At 45.0% G+C, this 20,379-nt stretch overlaps 2 protein-coding genes across 2 annotated transcripts; one reads left to right on the top strand and one right to left on the bottom strand.

Annotated features, from left to right (window-relative positions):
* Window positions 1-8: 8 nt before the first annotated feature.
* Window positions 9-7,819, bottom strand: LOC118315599 (cytochrome P450 2F2). The gene is made up of 11 exons (XM_035643018.2): window positions 7,618-7,819; window positions 4,292-4,454; window positions 3,873-4,025; window positions 3,466-3,626; window positions 2,924-2,992; window positions 2,745-2,849; window positions 2,418-2,556; window positions 1,563-1,648; window positions 1,182-1,283; window positions 754-895; window positions 9-639 (listed from the first exon to the last, which is right to left on the bottom strand). Exons 1-11 carry the CDS (start codon window positions 7,777-7,779, stop codon window positions 455-457), a joined length of 1,467 nt encoding a protein of 488 aa, XP_035498911.2. The 5' UTR covers window positions 7,780-7,819; the 3' UTR covers window positions 9-454.
* A 4,512-nt stretch (window positions 7,820-12,331) lies between these two features.
* Window positions 12,332-18,628, top strand: tgm2l (transglutaminase 2, like). Its single transcript, XM_035642450.2, has 15 exons — window positions 12,332-12,484; window positions 12,978-13,148; window positions 13,410-13,640; window positions 14,138-14,256; window positions 14,741-14,869; window positions 15,151-15,328; window positions 15,632-15,764; window positions 15,891-15,994; window positions 16,172-16,314; window positions 16,414-16,513; window positions 16,858-17,003; window positions 17,095-17,224; window positions 17,360-17,520; window positions 17,662-17,798; window positions 17,910-18,628. The coding sequence occupies exons 1-15, from the start codon at window positions 12,469-12,471 to the stop codon at window positions 18,076-18,078; spliced, it is 2,067 nt and encodes a 688-aa protein (XP_035498343.1). The 5' UTR covers window positions 12,332-12,468; the 3' UTR covers window positions 18,079-18,628.
* Window positions 18,629-20,379: the final 1,751 nt, after the last annotated feature.

Genomic DNA, 20,379 nt, shown 5'->3' with positions numbered 1-20,379 from the left:
AGGATGTGTTTAAATATACTGGATGAGGTTTATTAGACACAACAGAGCAATATAATACAATCCAATGGAACAGCCCAGTATAAAAACTATTTTCTCCATTAGTTCTACTCCGTGGTCGTTTTTGTGATGATAACCAAAACGTTCAGGCTTCAGTTGAGACTTTGTCACTACACAAGCAAATGTTTCCTTCTTCTGACCTACTGGCGACCCTGTTGACTTGCCTGCACTCTCACACTCAAACACAGTTTAACTTCAACAGCAACTAACAGAGAGTCTGGGCTTCCATAGTTATACTCACCCAACTAGTTTAAGTGTTTCATTAAGATCTATTGTGGCTAGCAGAAAAAGCTCCTCTGTTGTTTTCATTTCATTTGTTCACAGGAGGAAGTGGCCGTTTTTTGCTCATCGGAATCAATCTCCTCTGATTCCGCTGCAGTGTCTGCAGACCGTCTTACTATGTTGCCCTGAGCTGGACCTTCATGCAGTAAGGTTTGGGAGACAGAGTGACCCCATAGACTGGAGTGAAGTCTGGCTCTCCCGCGTCCTCAGGCCAGACAAACTTAAACTTCCTCAGCAGAGTCACCATGATGAGGAAGAGCTCCATACGAGCCAGGCCCTCCCCAAGACACATACGAGGACCTGAAATGAAGAAAAAGAGACCTTGTTTAATCTTAACCCGCCTGTCTATGCATGCTAGTGCAGGTGTGATACAATGAGATCCATACTGGTGTTTTATTTTCTGTGCTCTGGTACCTGCAGAGAAAGGCATAAATGCCTCAGGTTTAAGAAACTCTCCCTGGTCATTGAGGAAGTTTTCAGGGTTGAATTCATTGGGGAATTTCCATTGTCCCTCCTCATCCAGTACTGAGGTCAGGTTAGGGATGATCATTATACCCTGAGGAGAAAATGAAGCAAAAGAAGAAGAAAATGTTAAGTTTACTTCAGTAAAGGTAATTATCAACAGTATGATTGGAAAATCTACATACGTCAAAACAGTTAGTGAAGTCGAGCAAATTGTGATTAAATGTCAATTAGAATTTGCAGAAAAGTCATTTTCAACTTTAATCCCAGCAGAGCAAGTTGGTGTGCACATTAAGGTGAGTGAGGCTTCTATCCATAACACTTTCATTTACTGTCTCTATCAAAAAAATGAACCACCATCAACCATTTGCCACTTTTACCTTGGGAATGGAAAATCCCATGAGCTCTGTGTCTTTAGTCGTTGTGTGAAAGACGCTGAGTGGAACCGTGTTGGCTATCCTCTGCACCTCATGGATCACAGCCTGGATAAAAATAGATTGAGGCAAAGTGTTTTAAAAAATACAATTTGTAATATGTACACCTGTCGGCCATGTGTTAAAAAATCATGGCAAAAATGACCATATTAAGTTAACTGATCTAACACCATAGTGCCACTTATATAAGCAGAGCTGCAATGGCCTGACATAAATTCATTATCTCACCAAATATACTGTGATTTTTTATCTTTTGTGTGAATGAACTCTGTCAAATTGTTCTGTTGAGTGTTTTTATTATTATGAGGAATGTAAGTGATCATTTACCTGCACGTAGGGCATGTTATGTCTGTCATCAAATGCAGCCTTAAGCTTCCCCTCCAGCACCTGGTCTATCTCCTGCTGGCAACGCTCTGAGAGAGAAATACATCATATTTCACAGATCAAATGTCATACAATCATATTAAAATACAAAGAAAAACTATGAGATTTATAAATGGCTGTACTTTCGTTGTGTTTGTAGATATTTGGGGCGGGGGGGGGGATGTTTTCTTCCCTGTCCTATGGGACAAGCGCCGAATCTCAGGTAACACCAGGGCTTGGTAGCCTGGCCTAGACAGACTAATACTCAAATGCATGTTAGTGTGGATCTTCTCTGTTTATCTTCGATTGCCAAGATGCGTTACCAACGGACGCAGACCAAAATGCCTCCGCAATTGGACAGAACTACAACCAGTGAGAGCAAAGAATCGTATGACGTCTGTTGAGCGACTTGAAAATGTCAACAGACTAGAGCGTGCAGAGAGGAGATGCCTGTGATGATGATTCTACAAGGTCTGTGAACATGTGTTGCCGTTTTTGTGGGAGACATTTGAAAATATTGGGTCAAATGCTCATTCATTAGCGGCAGCCATCGTGGCAAAGGTCACATCTCTCTGCGTCATGGTATAAACTCCATCCATTATCAGATAAACAGTTGTGATTTGCAAGATTTCTGCTGGTCGGGAAAACACTTTCCAATGGGGGAGATCCAGACGTATTCTGGCAGACCAAATGAAATGAGCTCCAAGAATTCGTCCAGGTCCCAGGCTGAGGGCTTGTACTAACAGAGATAGGTGGCATGTTTGTATCAAAGACATTGGTTTTAATTTTGTGACTGATCATTTGTGCAGGTAGAAATACCTTGTACATGTGGGTAGGCCATAAGGTAGAGGAAACCAGTGAGCAGGGTGTTGGAGGTTGTGTCAGTCCCAGCAAAGTGAAGGTCTAGAGCGAACGAGCAGAGTTCATTCTCTGAAAATGTAGTATCATCATTGTCTCTCTAAAAAGAGGAGAGTGATTGTATTAAATGCATGTACACCTGACTGATACAGTATGCACACATGCCAACTGTAGAGGGTGAGAAGAGTCACTTGCACTTATGTCTTTATGCAATTAGTAAGTTTTAAGTACAACTCTGGGGCTGTCACTTTGTCAAAAATCTGTTCACCCATACAAACACACATGCACCTTAACCAATTCATCCAGATAGCAGTCAAGAAAGTCTCGTGGCTCCCCGTGAACCCTGGTCTTCTTGTGCTCAGCCACCAAACGGAGTCCAAAACTCTGAGAAGTCTAAGAAAACATAAACTGTAAGTTGTATGTTGTTCACTCACACAGAATGTACTGGTTGTACCCAATTAACATACCTTAAAGTTTTTAAAGGCCTTGGCGAAGGGCAGCGGCAAGTTACGAATCATTGGAAAAGAGTCATACAGCTGTAAAGAAGGTATGAGTCTGAGTATGAGTAGCTCTAATGAGATGATTCTATCCTCAGATAGATTTGCTGCTGAAAAGACAAGATGACGACTAGAAAGAGGAGAAGGAGCTGAAAAAGGTCATAATACATAATAAAAAAACAATAATCTTTACTAGCTCATATGCGAAACTCTGAAACTTGCAGCTAAGGGAAGGTACAGAACAAATGCCAGAAGTTTATGTTGATGAGAAAGGTACGTATGTTGGTTACAATCTCACATAACATATATACGATATGAACGTATATTCCATTATGATCGATGATGATTTATGTGGTCGTCTGAGCCATTAAACTCTTGGGCAGAATACGAGTCCCACCCTCACCCTGCTACAAGTTTTAGACAAAGGCAACTGCATTTGCTTGAGGTCCTTGAAGGCTTCCTCGGTTCTAACTGACTGAGAACATCCAAAGACACGGAGCACTGAGACTCACCATAGCCCATGGGCCGTTGGTTATCTTGGCATTCTCCCTATAGCATTGAACAACCACTTTGAGGAACTCGTCATCGTACTCGAAGCGTTTGCCAAACAGAACCTGGCATATGATGTTGGAGGACATGTTATGAAACATAGCTCCAGGACTCACAGCTTTGCCTGTAAGACATAATGTAAACTATAGTATGACGCAAGAATACAAAGGAACAGTAAAGAAACAATAGCACGACAAAAAAATGAACCTGGCAACAACGACCTGCACATTGAGAGGAAAGTCCTAAGGATATTTAAAAAAGCAGGTAAAAAGCAGGCATAAATGAAAATGTGTAATTAAAATCCAACATGTAATATTTGAATATTGGTGGTGCTGAGATGTCCAATCAGAGGAGGATTGAATGGACCTACCAGGGTTTTTTGCCAGTGTGTCCACGGCGTATTGTAGCTCTCCGTGAATCCTCTCCTCCATTGAATTCTTCCCCAGACCAAAATTCCTCAATGTCATAAGAGCAAAGCGGCGATGCTCCTTCCAGCTGGGGCCATAGTCTGCCAGGATCACACCTACGACAGAAGCAGAGAAAACAGGCCGCGCTAACATATCAACATATCGCTGATCATTCCATTCCAGAGCTTGTCTGCCCTTTAGCCTGTTTTATTATTTACTCTACAGCAACAACAATTTTGTGAAGACCTCATCCTACGATCCACTATGTGCAGGAGAAAGCAGCCACTTGCTGGTCGAATGATGTGGCCCCAAACTTTGTTGAGTTATTATTAGCTAAAATGGATCATAAATTCTCTGTCATATTACTTCCCCTATTTCATACCTCTTCCCTCAGTGACATCATTAACAAATAGGTCTTGGGGTCGTCCAGCGAAATCGTTACCCCTGTTCACCAGAGCCTCCTTTATCGCCTTCATCCCACTGACGATAACAACTGGTTTGGGGCCGAGGAACAGGCTGTAGACATTTCCGTAAGTCCTCCTCAGCTGGCAGAGAAAATGAGAACACCTCAGTCTTTAAAATACATGTATATCACATAAATTAAAGCTACAGTGTGTCATTTATGGCGGCATCTGATGGTGAAGTTACAAACCACAACCGGCTGAGCAACTGCCTTTGGAGTATCAGGGATAAATTTCCTTCAGTCCTGGTATGGACGAAGCAGGACCCAAATGCAGAATGCAAAAAGAAATATTTTTATAAGTGGAAAACAAAAACAGACTGACGGTCTTGTGGGTAACAAAAACACAAAATCCAAACTAAATAAGAAAAACCACAAGGGGAATCACCGGCAGCAGAATAAGAAGCTGAAAACCAAACAGAACATGATACAAGACATGACTGAACAGAACAGGAGTCATTACAGGCGAACTGACAAAGACAAAAGGAATGAAGGTGGGCGGGGCTAATTGAACACAGGTGCAACAGGTGCATTAGCAACAAGTGCAGACAATCACAGCGGTGGGAGACAGGAAAAAGTAAAGAAAACAGTAAGAATACACAGGAAAGGGTAGTGAAGAGACACAAGACCAGTAACTACAGAGTAACGCATGAAGCGAACTCAAAATACAAGAAACACAAGGGATAACAAAAGTAACTTAACTCAGGCAGAGACACACTAGGAATGGTAATCTAATAAATAAATCAAAGTCCACAAGAATCAAAAGTTCACAGGGGCAGACTCAAAGTAAAGATCAATTCTTCCCTCCATTGTAGTTACCAATTCATCCTATATTTATGTGTATTTTCATAACAAGGAACAGCATTGATTTACCATTTTTTAGATCAAACACTGAATGTACAAAATAACAGACAATAATTGAACTTGTGATACAGATTTCTTCATTATTTATAGAAATACATTTGCCTTTGATCTACAGGTCAGAGTCAATTCAAATCAGCAGGTCCTCTGTAGACACAGATGTTTATATTTTAGACAGGGAAGACAGATGGTTTGAAATAGGAGTGAAGGAAGCCATTTGTTAAAAAATCTGAAACTATTCCTCATCAGACGACGAGGCCTGAGACACCGTCTTTCTCCAACTTTAGCTTCTTGTGACAACAACACCTGTATGGACAGAGGTAGGTCCAACGACTCCGACGACCTTCGTTGCAACTGCTTCAACAACGGCCATTGAAAGAGTCTGGAGCATCAACGAGCTCGGCCCACACACCACAGAAGGAAAATACCAAGTAGTTAGAACTGAAGAAGCCTCTTGGGGTACGGATCAAATTGTCAAATTGGCTTAGGAAGTTTCCTAAATCTTGAAGTGCCCCCGGAGTATTTGATCAGCAGCCATGATAAGAGCTGTTCGGATTCTCTAAATACATATGAAAGGAGCTTCAATGCTTCCTTCCCTATCTCCTTTAGCATATAGTACACTGGACTTTCCTATGCAAAAGGAAAGGAGAAATAGACGCCCCACAATTCATCGCGGCAGCAATATTTAACGTGAGGCGCCATGCACGAACGTTAACGATTCAATCCGAAATAGAAGTAGAAGAAGTTGAAGAGTATGAATATGACCCAGAAGAGACAAACATCGTCATGTAAGTTACTATTACATATGAATCATTTACATCTGCTGACACACGGTGGTGAAGCGTGCTGGATGGAGCCGCCGTGTTTTTTGTAGTCCATCTTCGGAAATTTATAGCTTCACCGCGGCAGACGCACGTCGATAACATCCGCCGTCGCCTGATGATGTAGTATAGTGAAAGTTGAGTGGGATTCTCTTGAGCCGCGCTGTCAGCATGTCCTAATCCTATCAGTCCTCCCCTACACCTGTCCTTGACCTCATGACGTTTTCCACAGAGGTCAAGGAATAGTAGATAGGAAGGACAATTGGACCGCACCCGCGGACTTGGTTGTAGTTGGATCTACAACTAAGTCCAATTGCCCCTGATTCAACACCCTCATGGACATAAAGTTCATGTGTGACACTTCCTATATTTGGCCGTCAGCAGTCCATATACCTGCTGTACGTCCTGAAGGCCGCAGCTGTAACTCTTTATTTCAAAGCTATCATGACTTCTGTGACTAGTGCCGTGCAGTTGGTTTTTGGTGATAACAGCCCAGCACTGATATAAGTGTCGCGACTTCAGCCACCGCATCATCATTTTGGGGGGTGGGAGCTTATTTGCGTTGCTTTCAGGGATCAAACTTTTTTTTTTAATCCTAAAAAGGTCTTTTGTAGAAACCTTGTCATGATTATTGGTCCCAGTAGACCACATGCACCAAACTCACTCACTCAGGTTTAACTTTATCATATATCTTATATGTTAACATATCTGCAATCCTGTTTTACACTCTTTATATTCTGTTTGTATTGTATGGACTTTTTCCGTGTGTTTATACTACACATATTTTACTGATGTTTCTCTGACATGGCAAAATTTCCCTTACTGGGAATAATAAAGGATTATTTTTATCACTCTGTAGTTTATCCCCCGGGAAATGCCCCCGCTTCTGGAAAAGGGAGGCTCCGTTTCGGGTTTCCTGTCCCCTGTCACCTATTATTCCAAACCTCAAATTCTCCGAAAATATTGTCTTATCTAGACCCTGGATTCATCCATACTCATTTTTTGCCACTGATTCCTGTATTTTTCTCTGTGTGTTCTGTGCATTAGTAATTTTGCTGTAGTTGTAGTGTGTTTTTTTGTATCATCTGTTCCTGCTTGTATTTATGTAAAAAACTGTTTTCTTTTCATTGCTTGTCAATGTTGAAGCGATGCTGTCTCTCAATGGGACCTCCCTGGCCAAATAAAGGATAAATAGGTATGACAAAAGAATCCATTGAACTGGGTTTGAGTAAAGTAACGCCCCACAAAAGGGGAGCCAATAGGAAAGCCTATGATCTGTTGGTCGGGTTTCAACTTTGGACAGAAAGGGATGTTATGCAATCTCATTCAACCAGCAGCTCTGCTGCTGCTGAGTGCAATGTACACATTGCAGTGTTTTTTGGTTCACAACCAATAGGATTCATTTGTATTCTACAAGTGAGGCAGCACAAACAACTCACAGTCAGGAAAAGCAGAACAGAGGACAAATTGTTTAACCATTATAAAACATTTAAAGTAATATCAACAAATCAATACCAAGAGGAATATAAGGCACTCAAAGAGAAACATCATTCACTTTTTCCTCACCCTCTCAAAGTCCTTCAGTGGGTTCTTTAGGCTCAGGTGCAAAACATTCCCCAGGACGGGCAGGGCGGGGGGTCCCGGTGGAAAGTTCTTGGTCCTCCGGGATCTGAGTTGAAAGAAGACGAAGCAAATGCAGAGCCCCAGCAGGACGACTGAAACCAACATGGTGCAGCAGGCTGGACTGAACTGGAGAGGCAACCTGCTTGACTTGCTATAAAAGGGGCTTTCAGCAGTTAACCCTGCCCCTGCCTTGTACTTTGTTTCCTCGCAAAGTTGTATAAACACTGGGAGGCACACGTACTGACAGGATTAATGATAAGGTGCCAAGTGGGTGTCATCCAATCAATTAGTGGGACAGTTTTAGCTTTGCAGATTAATCAGTGTTGTCATTGAGTGATAAACAATAATTATATCACAACAGACACATGAGGACAATAACTTCAAAATAAAACAAGAAACAAAAGCCACAGCATGAAGTTCACAAGAGGGAGCATTTGTTATTTTTAAAGGAGTCTTATTATGCTCATACTCAGGTTCATATTTTTAATTTGTGTTACTACTTGGAAAGGTTTATATGCTCTAATGTTCAGAAAAGGCATCGGTGTTCTCAATTTTATTTGTATAGCGCCATATCACAACATACATTGTCTCAAGGCACTTTCCATAGTGAGCTCAACATTACAATATTACAGGGAAAACCCAACAAATCCCACAATGAGCAAGCACTTGGCGACGGTGGAGAGACACAACTCCCTTTTAACAGGAAGAAATCTCCGGAAGAACCGGAACTTAAATTTGTTCCCCCCACCTCGTCATAACCACATCTCAAAGTACCTGACATGGACCGTTAACACCTCCCACCTGGTGGGAAAAGGCTCAACAGAGGCTCCGGTAAGCTAAGCTCCCCCTCCCAGCTCCGGGTGAACTTCGACAGGAGCACCGCAGAGGGCGCTCTCCGCCACCGCGCAACAGCTGGAGGGACTTCCGACCGGGTGGTGAGACCCGCCCAGAGCATTGTGGGAGCCAAGCTCCCAAACCTCGAGTCCATTCATGCCAGCCGTCTCCTTGAGAAGGCTGGCGACATCAGCGGAGACCCAGCCCACCCAGGCCACAGACGGTTTGGCCCCCTGCCATCGGGCGAGAGATATCGGACTATCAGGAAACACGGAGCACAAGACTGAAGCCCGGCCTCTACCCCAGAGCTGTATCCGCTGTTTGTGTCTGTGCCTGTGTGTGTGTGTGTGTGTGTGTGTTAGGGATATGTGCAGAAAGAAAGCGGGTGAAAGACCGATGAAGTGCACTGCACTTCCGGATCCCCTCCCACCAGTGTATCACTCTGTCGACACGTCGGTGTGATCAGGAGGCTGAGGTCACTCAAAGGCCTCGTTTTCCGGGTACATGACCATCCCGGCATTCCACAGCTCTGCATCACACTGATAAACGCCGTTTTCCCAGACAAGCAGATGCACATATTTACTTTGCAGAATGTTTGCTCCGCTTCAGCGTAATGTCACAGTCCGATCGGTCACGGGCGTCAAAGATCGGACTGTGACACTGCAGGAGGTTAAAACAAAAGGAGGCATATAAGAGAAAAAAAGAAGAAGAAATTATATTAAAAACATCAATTTCAACAGTTTAAAAATCTGGTACTGAAAGGGTTTCCTATAATAATATGCTTTAGGCAATGATTTAAAAAAGAGGTCAAGTGCTGGAAAGTCTAATCTCCTCAGGCAGGAAGTTCCAGAGCATCAGGCGCCTGATGGTAAAAGCCCGGTCACCGTTAGTTACCGGCCTTGACTTAGGAGCTTGTGTCGGTTAGAAAACCTTAAAGCTACAGTGTGTAATATTTAGAAGAACTTATTCACAGAAATTGAATATATTGTCTATAACTATGTGTTCATATATGTATAATCACAACGTTTTTTTGTGTACTCTGAATGAGTTAAATATAGTTATATGAGGTGGACCCGACCTCCGTGTGAGTCTCCATGTTTGCTACGTCGTGTTGAACACAGTTGTTGCACAAAACGGTCCAGAATACGTTGCATTCACGTTGAATTGTCAGGAAACCAGTAAACGGAATCAGTTTGTTGCAGTTTGCAACTTCACCACCAGAAGCCGCCAGAAAATTACAAAAATTACACTGAGCATAGGCATTCATTTTTGACTTTCAAGTCCCCAAATCTTATATAAATACAAATATAAATCACCGGAGTACTTTGTGTCCGTCAGAAAATGAGTATGGTCAACTAATGTATACATTAAGAGCTTAAAAATGATTCTATGAATGCTGCCTTTCCTTTATTTTGTGTCACATTCATTCAGTCACGTCATCAAAAAGGAATGAGTGTGTTATAGGAATGAGTGTTATTACAGGGAACAGCCATGATGAAGTCATGTGGACGTCAACCTACGGCTGAGTCAGTCACTAACAGGGGCTTGTAACTGTATATGGTGCATCACTTTATGAGCGTTAGTGAAACCGTGTGAGTGTGCGAGGTCCACAATAAAACGTGTCTGTGTACGTCACCATTCCAGCCCACAGGGACACGATTTAATGTCTGTTAATGTGTGTGTGAAAGAGAGAGAGAGCGCGTTCTCAGTCCTATCATTCAGTCACAGACTTCATTATCTGAGCCAGACTGTACTTCCATCCGGAGCTGGACACTAAGATATGTAACACAATACAGTAACGCTCTCAAGTCACCTGCCTGCACGTAGATGAGGCCTTTACAGGCCAAAGACGAACTGAGCCCGTCTGCGATACAGTTCAATGTTCCGGCAACAAAGCTTGCACATTTTTCTTCCTCTCGTATCGTTCACTTGCCACCAATCTGGTCCGTCCACCAAATCGTGCCGTCTACTTTGTCTGGTGCGCGTACCAAAGCTTCAGCACAACGTTCAGCGTTTGGGATGAGTTTATAGCATCTCGCGGTTTAACTCGCGAATTGCAATCCTCTGAATAATCCTCGCCTCAGCCTCCCGTTCCAAGCGTGTAAGAGAGCCCACCCAACCAGAGACTGTCTCTCTACCGCCGGTGTTTGGTTTGTCTTCTCTGGGCTTCTGCAGGAACATGGCAGTGCCAAGCAGCAGTCGGTTTTTTATCCACAGCAGGGATAAGAGAGCGGATCAAACGGGGGATCCTGGAAAATGCCATGACGATCTTCCACTCCACACACACAGTAAACCTCCTGCACTGCTATTTTTCTTGTACTTCGACGCCTCCCGTGTTTTTTCCTTTCTCTCCACTGGTTGGTCCCACAATACCTGGAATCCTAAAATGCCCGGTGAAGCGTTTCACACGTGTGCATGGGGGAAAATGAATAGGGGTTCACAATTTATCACAAGTCATGAATAAATGCAAACGCTCAGCGGGCGGGGGCAAAGTCATTGGCAGCCGAGGTCTGAGGATGTGAGATCAAATACTGTGTCTTCCGGCTCCAGGTAGCCTCCCTCGGCCCTTATCTCCATCCAGCCAGATCCAAAAGATGGTCTCAATTCGAAAAGAATAAGAGAAACCGCAAACAATGATTTTTGTTGGCCGACCGAACTACAATCACAGGAACTGCTGCTGCTGCTGCTGCTGTCATATATAATCAGGGGGGGGTTAATTTATGTGTTTTTTTTCCTGTTCTATTTCGCTAGAAATTCGTCTTGGCACACAATGACTCTCTGCAACAGTTCTTCCTCACTAAATGTTCTCTATTCTCCATAATTAGCTAATCGGCCTGGTTCCAGACCTTTGAATTCACAGCCCGCGTCTCAGATTTTGCTCAACATCATTTTAATATAAAATTAAAATAATTACAAATAAAATGGATGTGATGTTGAGTAACATCAATAGAATAGGCTCCATTGACTAATATTCACTTCAGCAATTATCTGCTTGGTGTCAACAATTGAAGGGGAAAACAAAAAAATTTGATAATTTATTGAAGGAAGACAATGAAGATTATCTTAAGGTTTTTACTGTGGGGTATTTTTTTTCAGGGACGGAAACTTCTGCAGTGCCACGTTTTATCAAAGGGTTCACCAATAAAACAAACGCTACATACAATTTTTGCTCCGGCATGGATAATGCAATTTTCCCACTGCATTGTGGGTGAAAATTTACTTATTATAGATGTGAATTTGCATTGAAAGTGACAAGTTAATTTTCTGGATTAGATATTGAGGGGAATCTGAATAATTAATGCGATATTCTGAATAGGTCTGAGATCAGAAGCTCGGCCTCCCTCCGTTCGAAAACTAAATAAGCAGAGATGTTGAAGTTCTCTGCTTAAAATCCCTCTGGTGTAACAGTTGTAGTTCACTAAGTCATATTAATTTGGCGAGAGGCCGATAAGAGAAAAAATCTGACTGGATATTATTGGATATTACTCCTCAGCCGGGTCGGACCAGCGCTGACGCTGCACTCGCTGGTGTCATAGTCCTCAGCATGCTCACCTCCTAACACACACACCAGCAACATCCTCCCTCCAACACATGTGGCAACAAAGGTCCCATTGTCACAGAAGGGACGAGAAACGCTTCTTAAAAGTAACACTCGCGCACACACACGCACGCACACACACACACGCACACACGTGCATCCCCACACCCGCGAGAACTGTAGGTTTTTGGTAAGTCAGTGATGTCAGAGGTCACAGGCGAAGGTGTGGCGCAGTGAGAGCGTATTTTGGGGGTGAGTGTGTGTGTGTGTGTGTGTGTGTGTGTGTGTTTGTGTGTGTGTGTCAGAGGGGTGGGAGGGTCTGCCTTGGGCTGCATAAAAACAGAACTGAGACGGACACTGAGCATAAAAAAGAGGAGTTAGAAGGAGTAACTTTTAAAAGACGAGGATAAATAAAATCTGCGATGGCCAACCACAAAGGTAAGTCTATCTATCTATCTGTATATCTGTATATCTGTACATCTATCTATCTGTATATCTGTCTATCTGTACATCTATCTATCTATCTATCTATGTATATATCTGTATCTGTATATCTATCTATCTAGATATCTGTATATCTATCTATCTATCTATATATGCTTATTGTTTTGCGTCTCTGTCCATGAAACAAACTTTATGGGAGATTATGCTCCGTGTGGAAAAATGTGCTGATGAATGACTTGACACTCGGTTGCGATGTGACCCGTCCTAATTCCTGACGCAGATACGCGCGGCTGCTTTTTGAGCATATAGCCAGGACAGCGGATCAGACCAAAGTCATACTTGCGGTTTAAAAAGCATTTAGGTACAGTGAAACATGTGCGGCACAGAGTTGTGTTGATCTTTCGGCACGAGAGCAAATGAGCAATATCCCCAAAAATGTCGCCATCGTTCAGCGTGCGACCGACTGCCTCCGTTTGGTCCCGTTCAGGTTTGATTGCTCATGTGGATCTGAGAAGTCATGAGAACAACTTGGCCCACCGCACCAGGGAGATCGACCGGGAGCGCCTGATCGTCCGCAGGGGTCAACCCTTCGCCATAACGCTGCAGTGCTCCGACTCCCTGACCCCCAATCACCACTTGGAAGTGGTGCTGCGCCTTGGTGAGTTCCATTCAAACTCATAAAATACCGTTCGGGTCAGAACATTGTTTTTGTATCCTGTTGGTCTGTGAAAGGCATTTTCAAATCCTTTTTGCCGGAAGCTAATCTGATGTGCGATTATACTCTGGCACGATGTACGATAACACCCTGGTGGATTCCCGAGCAGCTTTGGGAGCTTCCCGAGGGAAAACAATACACGTGATGTTATGATAAGTTCTATAATTCTTTCGTTTTTTGTTTTTTTTTCCAACGTTTTTTCAGGTAGGCGAGACGAGCTGGTGATCACGGTGCAGGAGCAGCGGGAGGCCCGGGACAAGTGGTGGTTCGACCAGCAGCGGGCGCAGGATGAAATTGTGCTGACCCTGCACAGTCCGCCGGACGCCGTCGTCGGCCACTATCGTCTGGCTGTGGTGGCGAAGTCGCCGGTCGGACACGTCGTGGACAAGGCGGACAAGATGGGATTCCACCTGCTCTTCAACCCGTGGTGCAAAGGTCAGACCAACTTCTGTGCGCCTACGGCAGCTTTTTTTCAACTTTTATCATGCAGCTCCTGACATTTTTCACACTCTCATCCTCTCACCTGTTTGCCGCACCCATGACAAAGATGTTACCCGTTCAACAGGTCAACATTACTCATCCACGGACATAATCAGTTTCCAGCAATGTCATCGAAACACAGAGTCGTGGAATTTCCCACAGGACCGGAGGGTCATGTTTTGTCCTCGAATCAAAACCCCTCGAACGCACAAATAACTCATATTGGCTGATTTATGTCGTCTTGTCGGCTCATTAGGCCGCGGCCGACCTGACAGTAAACCTCTACATTGATCTGGGGCACAAACATCCGCAGTCATGTCTTCCTCTTGAGTCTGTGATTTCATTTTTAATGTTTGTAATTCCGGGGACAAAGGGATGCCGTAGGTTTTGCGGCGTGTTTCAATTGTTTGTGTGCGTGCGTTCGTGCGTGTGTGTGTGTTTGTGTGTGTCAGATGATGTCGTGTACCTCCCTGATGAAAGGCTGCTCCAGGAGTATGTTATGAATGAAGACGGAGTCATCTACATGGGGGCCTCGGACAGCATCAGAAGCATTCCCTGGAATTACGGACAGGTAACTCACTCACACACAGATAGAGAGAGAGAGACGCGCACGCACACACACACACACACACACACACACACACACACACCCTGAGTTGAACATGTCCGTGTCCATCGGGCCAATAGGTGGCCCGTGTGAATTGTCACAGCGGTGTGACGGCGGAGACGCCGGGGGCTCTTGGCCTGATCGGGAAAAACGCGTGTTTGTTGGACGGAGGAAAACTTGTGGGCAGGGGGTGTCAGAATGTAACCAAACCACACAAACAAGGGGCTGGTCCCTTCACAGCTCCCCGGGAGGACAGAGGGAGAGAGAAAGACACACAGGGAGGCCGTGTGTGCCAGACAAGGGAACAGATGGATGGCAGGTAGACAGACAGCAGGGGGTGTTGAACGGACACGCAGTGACCCGTGGGAAAGAAATGTGATTGGCTTCTCTTTCTCTCGTGGTTCCTCTGTGCCTCACCGTCACCGTCTGTGTGTGTCTCCCCCCTCAGTTTGAGGACTACGTGATGGACGTCTGCTTCGATGTCCTGGACAACTCCAAGGACGCCCTGAAGAACCCGAAGGCGGACACTGAGAACAGATCCGACCCCGTCTACGTCAGCAGGATGATCACCGCGATGGTGACGAATCTCTTCGCCACTCGACGCCGAAGCAATACGAGAAAAAAAACACAAATGCATTTAGTGTCCTTTATTGTGGATATGGTCCAGCCACGTATGCAGTTGTGAACTGCCCAGTTTGCAACCGTGAATGTTTTCAGTACAAGTGCAGAGCGGTTTTCTCTAAAATACATAAAAAGTGTTCAGTAGAGTGATTGGGATTCGAACAGAAACTGAACGTTTGTCACCAGAGATTTCATGTCCTGTGACCACGCCCCCTTTCTCGTGGCCACCTGATCCAGGTGAACTCCAACGGTGACCAGGGTGTGTTGACCGGTCGTTGGGAGGAGCCATACTCTGGCGGGGTCGCACCGTACCGGTGGACCGGCAGCGTGCCCATCCTCCAACAGTGGAGCCGGGACGGCGCCAAGGCCGTCAAGTACGGCCAGTGCTGGGTGTTCGCCGGCGTCGCCTGCACAGGTGAGGCCTTTTCCCGGATTTCCACTGCTGAAACGGCACTTTTCAGGGGCAACTTCCTCGGACTGTGCGAAACATAAACATTCGATTTCGGGAGATAAACACATGTGTGCATACATTATATTTTCTAGATCCCCGCGGCAATATCATATTATTACAAAGACCAGAAAGGTAGCAGTAGCCTGAGGTCAGTCTCTATGTAAAGGACAGTACAAATGCATACATGCTGGACTTTGTGGGGGGAGAATGAAAAGGGAAGGAACGATTTGTCCCAAGTCTGACGTGTTGCTGCTGCCGTCCCCGCAGTGCTGCGCTGCCTGGGAATCCCAACGCGCACCATCACCAACTTCTCTTCGGCCCACGATGTGGATGGAAACCTCTCTATAGACATCCTGCTGAACGACAAGCTGGAGACCGTGGGCAAGAAGGACAGTAGCTGGTAGGAACACACACACACACACACACACACACACACACACTAACTCGCAGATGGATTTAAGTAATCGTGAATGAAATCATGAATCACTTCTCATCTCCCTTGGTTTTTTTCCCCCCGTGATCTCAGGAACTTCCACGTTTGGGTCGAGTCCTGGATGAGGAGGGACGATCTTCCCAAAGGGAACGACGGCTGGCAGGTTTTGGACCCCACACCTCAGGAGCTGAGTGAAGGTACGTCGCTGTAATAACGTCTCCGCTGGCTTTCTCTCGGGCCGCGTGATTGGTAAATTGTTGGGAATCGAAGCTGGCTGCTGTTTGCCCGTCAGCCGGAAAATGAATCGCCGTCGTTTAGGAATGGCACTGCCGCAGTTTCAAAAGCTTAAAATGAATCGATGTTTCCCTGCCCAGGTGAGTTCTGCTGTGGCCCGTGTCCCGTGGCGGCCATCAAGGAGGGAGATCTGGCCATGAAGTACGACGCTCCGTTCGTCTTCGCCGAGGTGAACGCCGACATCATCTACTGGATGGTCGGACCAGACGGCCAGCGGAAGAAGGTGACGGCCGAAAGAAAATGAAGATAAAAATTGGTTCTAAACAGATTATTTCAAGACATTCATTGATCATCCTCATGTTGACTGTCATCATCGTCGCAGATCAACGTGGACCAGAGCGGCGTGGGCAAGAGCATCAGCACCAAAAGTGTGAACGGCGACTTCAGACAGGACGTCACCCTGCACTACAAGTACCCCGAAGGTTAGCGGAGAAGTCGCACGCGGCGGACAAGACGCGTAGTTTCAGGAACTTCCCACGAACTGGGTGGGGATATTACATGGGACGGTAACTCCGGGTCCTCATCATTTGGTGTAAATTGTATTATTACAGTACAAAATGTTAGCATTGCCTCATTGGGGTACGTAGAGCATGAACAAAGGGTATGTATCGGCGTTTTTCATTTTTCTCTTGAAACTTAAAATGACGTAGATTGAGCAGGTCACTGACGGAGCAAACTGGATATTCTCTGATCCTATTATCACGATATCCGCTCACACTCTGCCCGCCTCTGGATCGGTTGTCATGGGCCGCCGTCTCCTCCACAGGCTCCACGAAGGAGAGAGAGGTGTACGAGAAGGCGGGACGCCCGGTCGCGGATTCCACCGACGGCAACGCCGAACCAGGACAGCTGCAGCTGTCAATCAGGCACGCCAAGGCCGTGTTTGGCACCGACTTCGACGTGATCGTCGAGGTATGGATGGACGGATGGGCGAGGGAGTTCACACTGGGGCTGCGCTTCTGTGCTTTTTTGCACGTTGATGACGAAGCCATTCTGTCCGCAGGTGCACAACGGAGGAAGCAAAGACGCCATCGCTCAGCTGACCATTCTGGCCATGGCTGTAACTTACAATTCCTTCACTCGGGGCGAGTGTCAGAGGCAGGCGACCAGTGTGACCGTGCCAGGGCACAAAAGTTAGTGGCTCAAATGAATCCCCCCCCCCCAAAAAAGTCCCCGGGTTCTGTCTTACCTGCGGCGCGATGTTCTATTTTTCCGTTTCTCCTCATGTGTGTGTGTGTGTGTGTGTGTGTGTGTGTTTGTATGTCCAGCCCACAAGGAAGTGCTGCGTCTACGCTACGACGACTACGTCAAGTGTGTCTCGGAGCACCACCTGATCCGGGTGAGGGCCTTCGCGGTGGTCCCGGGGCAGGACAAACCCGTCATGACCGTGGCCAACATCCCGCTGAACATGCCTGAACTCCTGGTACAGGTGGGGCACCCATGACCCGAAGAGTTCATGTCTGGAAACAGCCTCAGTGAACCTGGACTTGTTGTCTGTTCCCTCCCGTGCGCCATACTACTGAGCTGTTTCTACACTTCTCACCCACTGAGCCGTCTCCTCTTTCTCCAGGTACCTGGGAAGGCCGTTGTCCAGGAAATGGCGACGGCCCACATCTCCTTCGCCAATCCTCTACCCGTCCCGCTGAGGGGCGGCGTGTTCACCGTGGAGGGGTCGGGCCTATTGTCTGCCACTGAGGTCCACGTGAAGTAAGTGCCGGCAAGGCGTCACGTGGTTTCACGTCAGACTAAAATGTCCCATTTGTCCGAGAGGACGAAAGGGGAAAAAGCTGATCTAAACATGCGTCTCATCTCTTTCAGGGGCGACATCGCTCCAGGTCAGAAAGTGTCCGTCATGCTCTCCTTCTCGCCCCGGAGGGTCGGGGTGAGGAAGCTCATGGTGGACTTTGACTCCGACAGGCTGAAGGATGTGAAGGGAGTCGCGACTGTGGTTGTCCGCAAGAGACACTTCATTTCTGGGGTTTATTAGGGGAGAAAATGTTCTGAGCCGATCTCAAATTGTGAGATGATGCGGGAGAGGAGTAGTGGCGGCCGGGGTTTGAATAGGATGAAAATATAGCAGTGGTATCAGTGGTAAGTGAACTGTGAAGGCAAATAGTTGATTAATAGTAAATGATAGTTTTGACAACAAGTGTATCAGTATTATTTTAAAGCCACTGTGTCTAATTTTAGCATTTTCTGTCTCTACATGAAACATACGTAAACGCAGGATAGATTGTCTTTCATTTTGTTCATAGTATTTCTTTGTGCCATTTCATTCTTTGTATTTCTATCTTGAGCAAATTGCTTTGAAATTAGCTTTTTTCCCTTCTGTCGTCGCTCCCTCCTCCCTGACAACTAAATGAAATGAAGACCGTCAGGGGCCTCAGGCTCACAACATTGATCTACATATTTTCTCATAAGTGAAAAGTATCTGAGCAAATATGATCTGTTGATGTATGTTCCTGTCTCTCCATTATGTCTTTGCACTATTTCCAATGCCATTTTAGCCTAAATATGATGGAAGAAACTACTTATTTTTAAATATATATATATATATATATATATATATATATATATAATCGAAAAAATGTATTAATTTTTTATAATCATCTGGTGTATGCTAGTTGATATGATACCATGCACATCTCTGCTTTCAATAAAGTTTTTTTTTCACCTGTATCTGTTGGTCTGAGGAATCTATGCCCACAAGCAGGAGTCCTTCTTCTTTGATAGTCCACATTAAAAATATATTTCCCATATTTAATTAGGACCCAAAAACACAAAAGACGCATGAAATCCTATTTGGAAAATGATGTCGCTGTTTTTTTTACTACTAATACATTTGGACCAATGTGTGTCGACTGAGCACAGCTGTGTTGTGGGCTCATGACACCGAGGTGAGAGACAGGAGGAGCAGTGGCTGTCCGACCACGGTGGGCTGGAAAAAGGCCCAACAAAAAATTCTATCTTCTTTCTGTTGGCATGAGAACAGAAACAAATATTGAACTTGATGTCAAATATTCAGCTGTTTCAGAAGGCGAGCCTGATTGATTGTGTGGAAAAGGCTGGGGCGAAGATACTATATCAGGCCAAGTAATAATATCATACAGTTTCAAAACAGGTACAAAGAGTTACTTTTTGAATGATACAGTAACGAGGAACGAGAATGAATGATGTAATTGTTTATTTCTATACACATTTGATTGTTTTTGTTGGGTACGATGAATGCGGAGGAGGAGGATAATTGTTTGGGGTAAATTTAATTAATTGATGGAGTACAACCATAGAGTACAACAAGATAAGCATGTTTCTTCTTCCTAGTCCTTTTCTGGCAAGAAATGTTGATGTCAATGTTACTTATTAAGAGTCTATTGATTAATTCATTGGTGATTTCTTTATATTTCTTTATAGGTGTGTGTGTGTGTGTGTGTGTGTGTGTGTGTGTGTGTGCGTGCGTGTGTGTGTGTGTGTGTGTGTGTGTCAGAGAGAGATCAGATGACAGGATTATGAATTCACAAATATTACAGGAAGAGCACGCCACGTCATGCTGTCGGTAAGAACTTCCTGTGAAATCTCCAGACCATCAGTGGGAGGTGAGTCAGATTACTGAGCAGTGTTTATTTTAGGTAGGGAGTCAAAAATGGGTCTCTAGACTAACTACATAGAGTAACTACATAGGCATGTCGGTCTGCTTTATTGTAAATCAATACATTTATTGACTACTAATAACCGAAAAATCGCCAAGTCTACATGAGTCACGTGACGTGCGAGCATTTTGAACATCCTTTGTCGCGACTCCCTTTGTTGAATCAGGCCTCCTCTTTTCCATCTTTCGACAGCCAATCGCTGAGATTTATGTCCATCTTTTGGAGCTGTCGTCTTTTTTGATCAGCCAATCGCTTTGTCCGCTCTCCATTATTTGAGAGCCAATCACCGTGGCCCCTGTCCAAAATTCATCCCTCTCTGTCTCCACCATTTAGTAACACTATTCTATTGTCGCCACGAGATGGCGCACTTCCACTGGAGAAAAATAAAAAAACCTCCCTCGCTATTATAAAAAGTGTATATTTATATGCTTTCCTATGTCGCCTATGCCACAAGCCGCTCCTGGTTGATTATAATAATTTGCATGAATAATTAAAGTACGGTACTTGTGTGAATGCACATGGCTAAATAAAGCTGCAGGTGGGAAAAAACATCATAAATTGTATTATCCTGCATCTGACGGTTCAAGAGGAGTTTCTTTTGGTTCTTTCCTTTGCATCATGCATCTACTGTCTGCTTATTG

Source organism: Scophthalmus maximus, chromosome 7 (genome assembly GCF_022379125.1).
Source record: "Scophthalmus maximus strain ysfricsl-2021 chromosome 7, ASM2237912v1, whole genome shotgun sequence".
NCBI classification, from domain to species: Eukaryota; Metazoa; Chordata; class Actinopteri; order Pleuronectiformes; family Scophthalmidae; genus Scophthalmus; species Scophthalmus maximus.
This window is presented reverse-complemented; position numbering and strand designations above follow the sequence as displayed.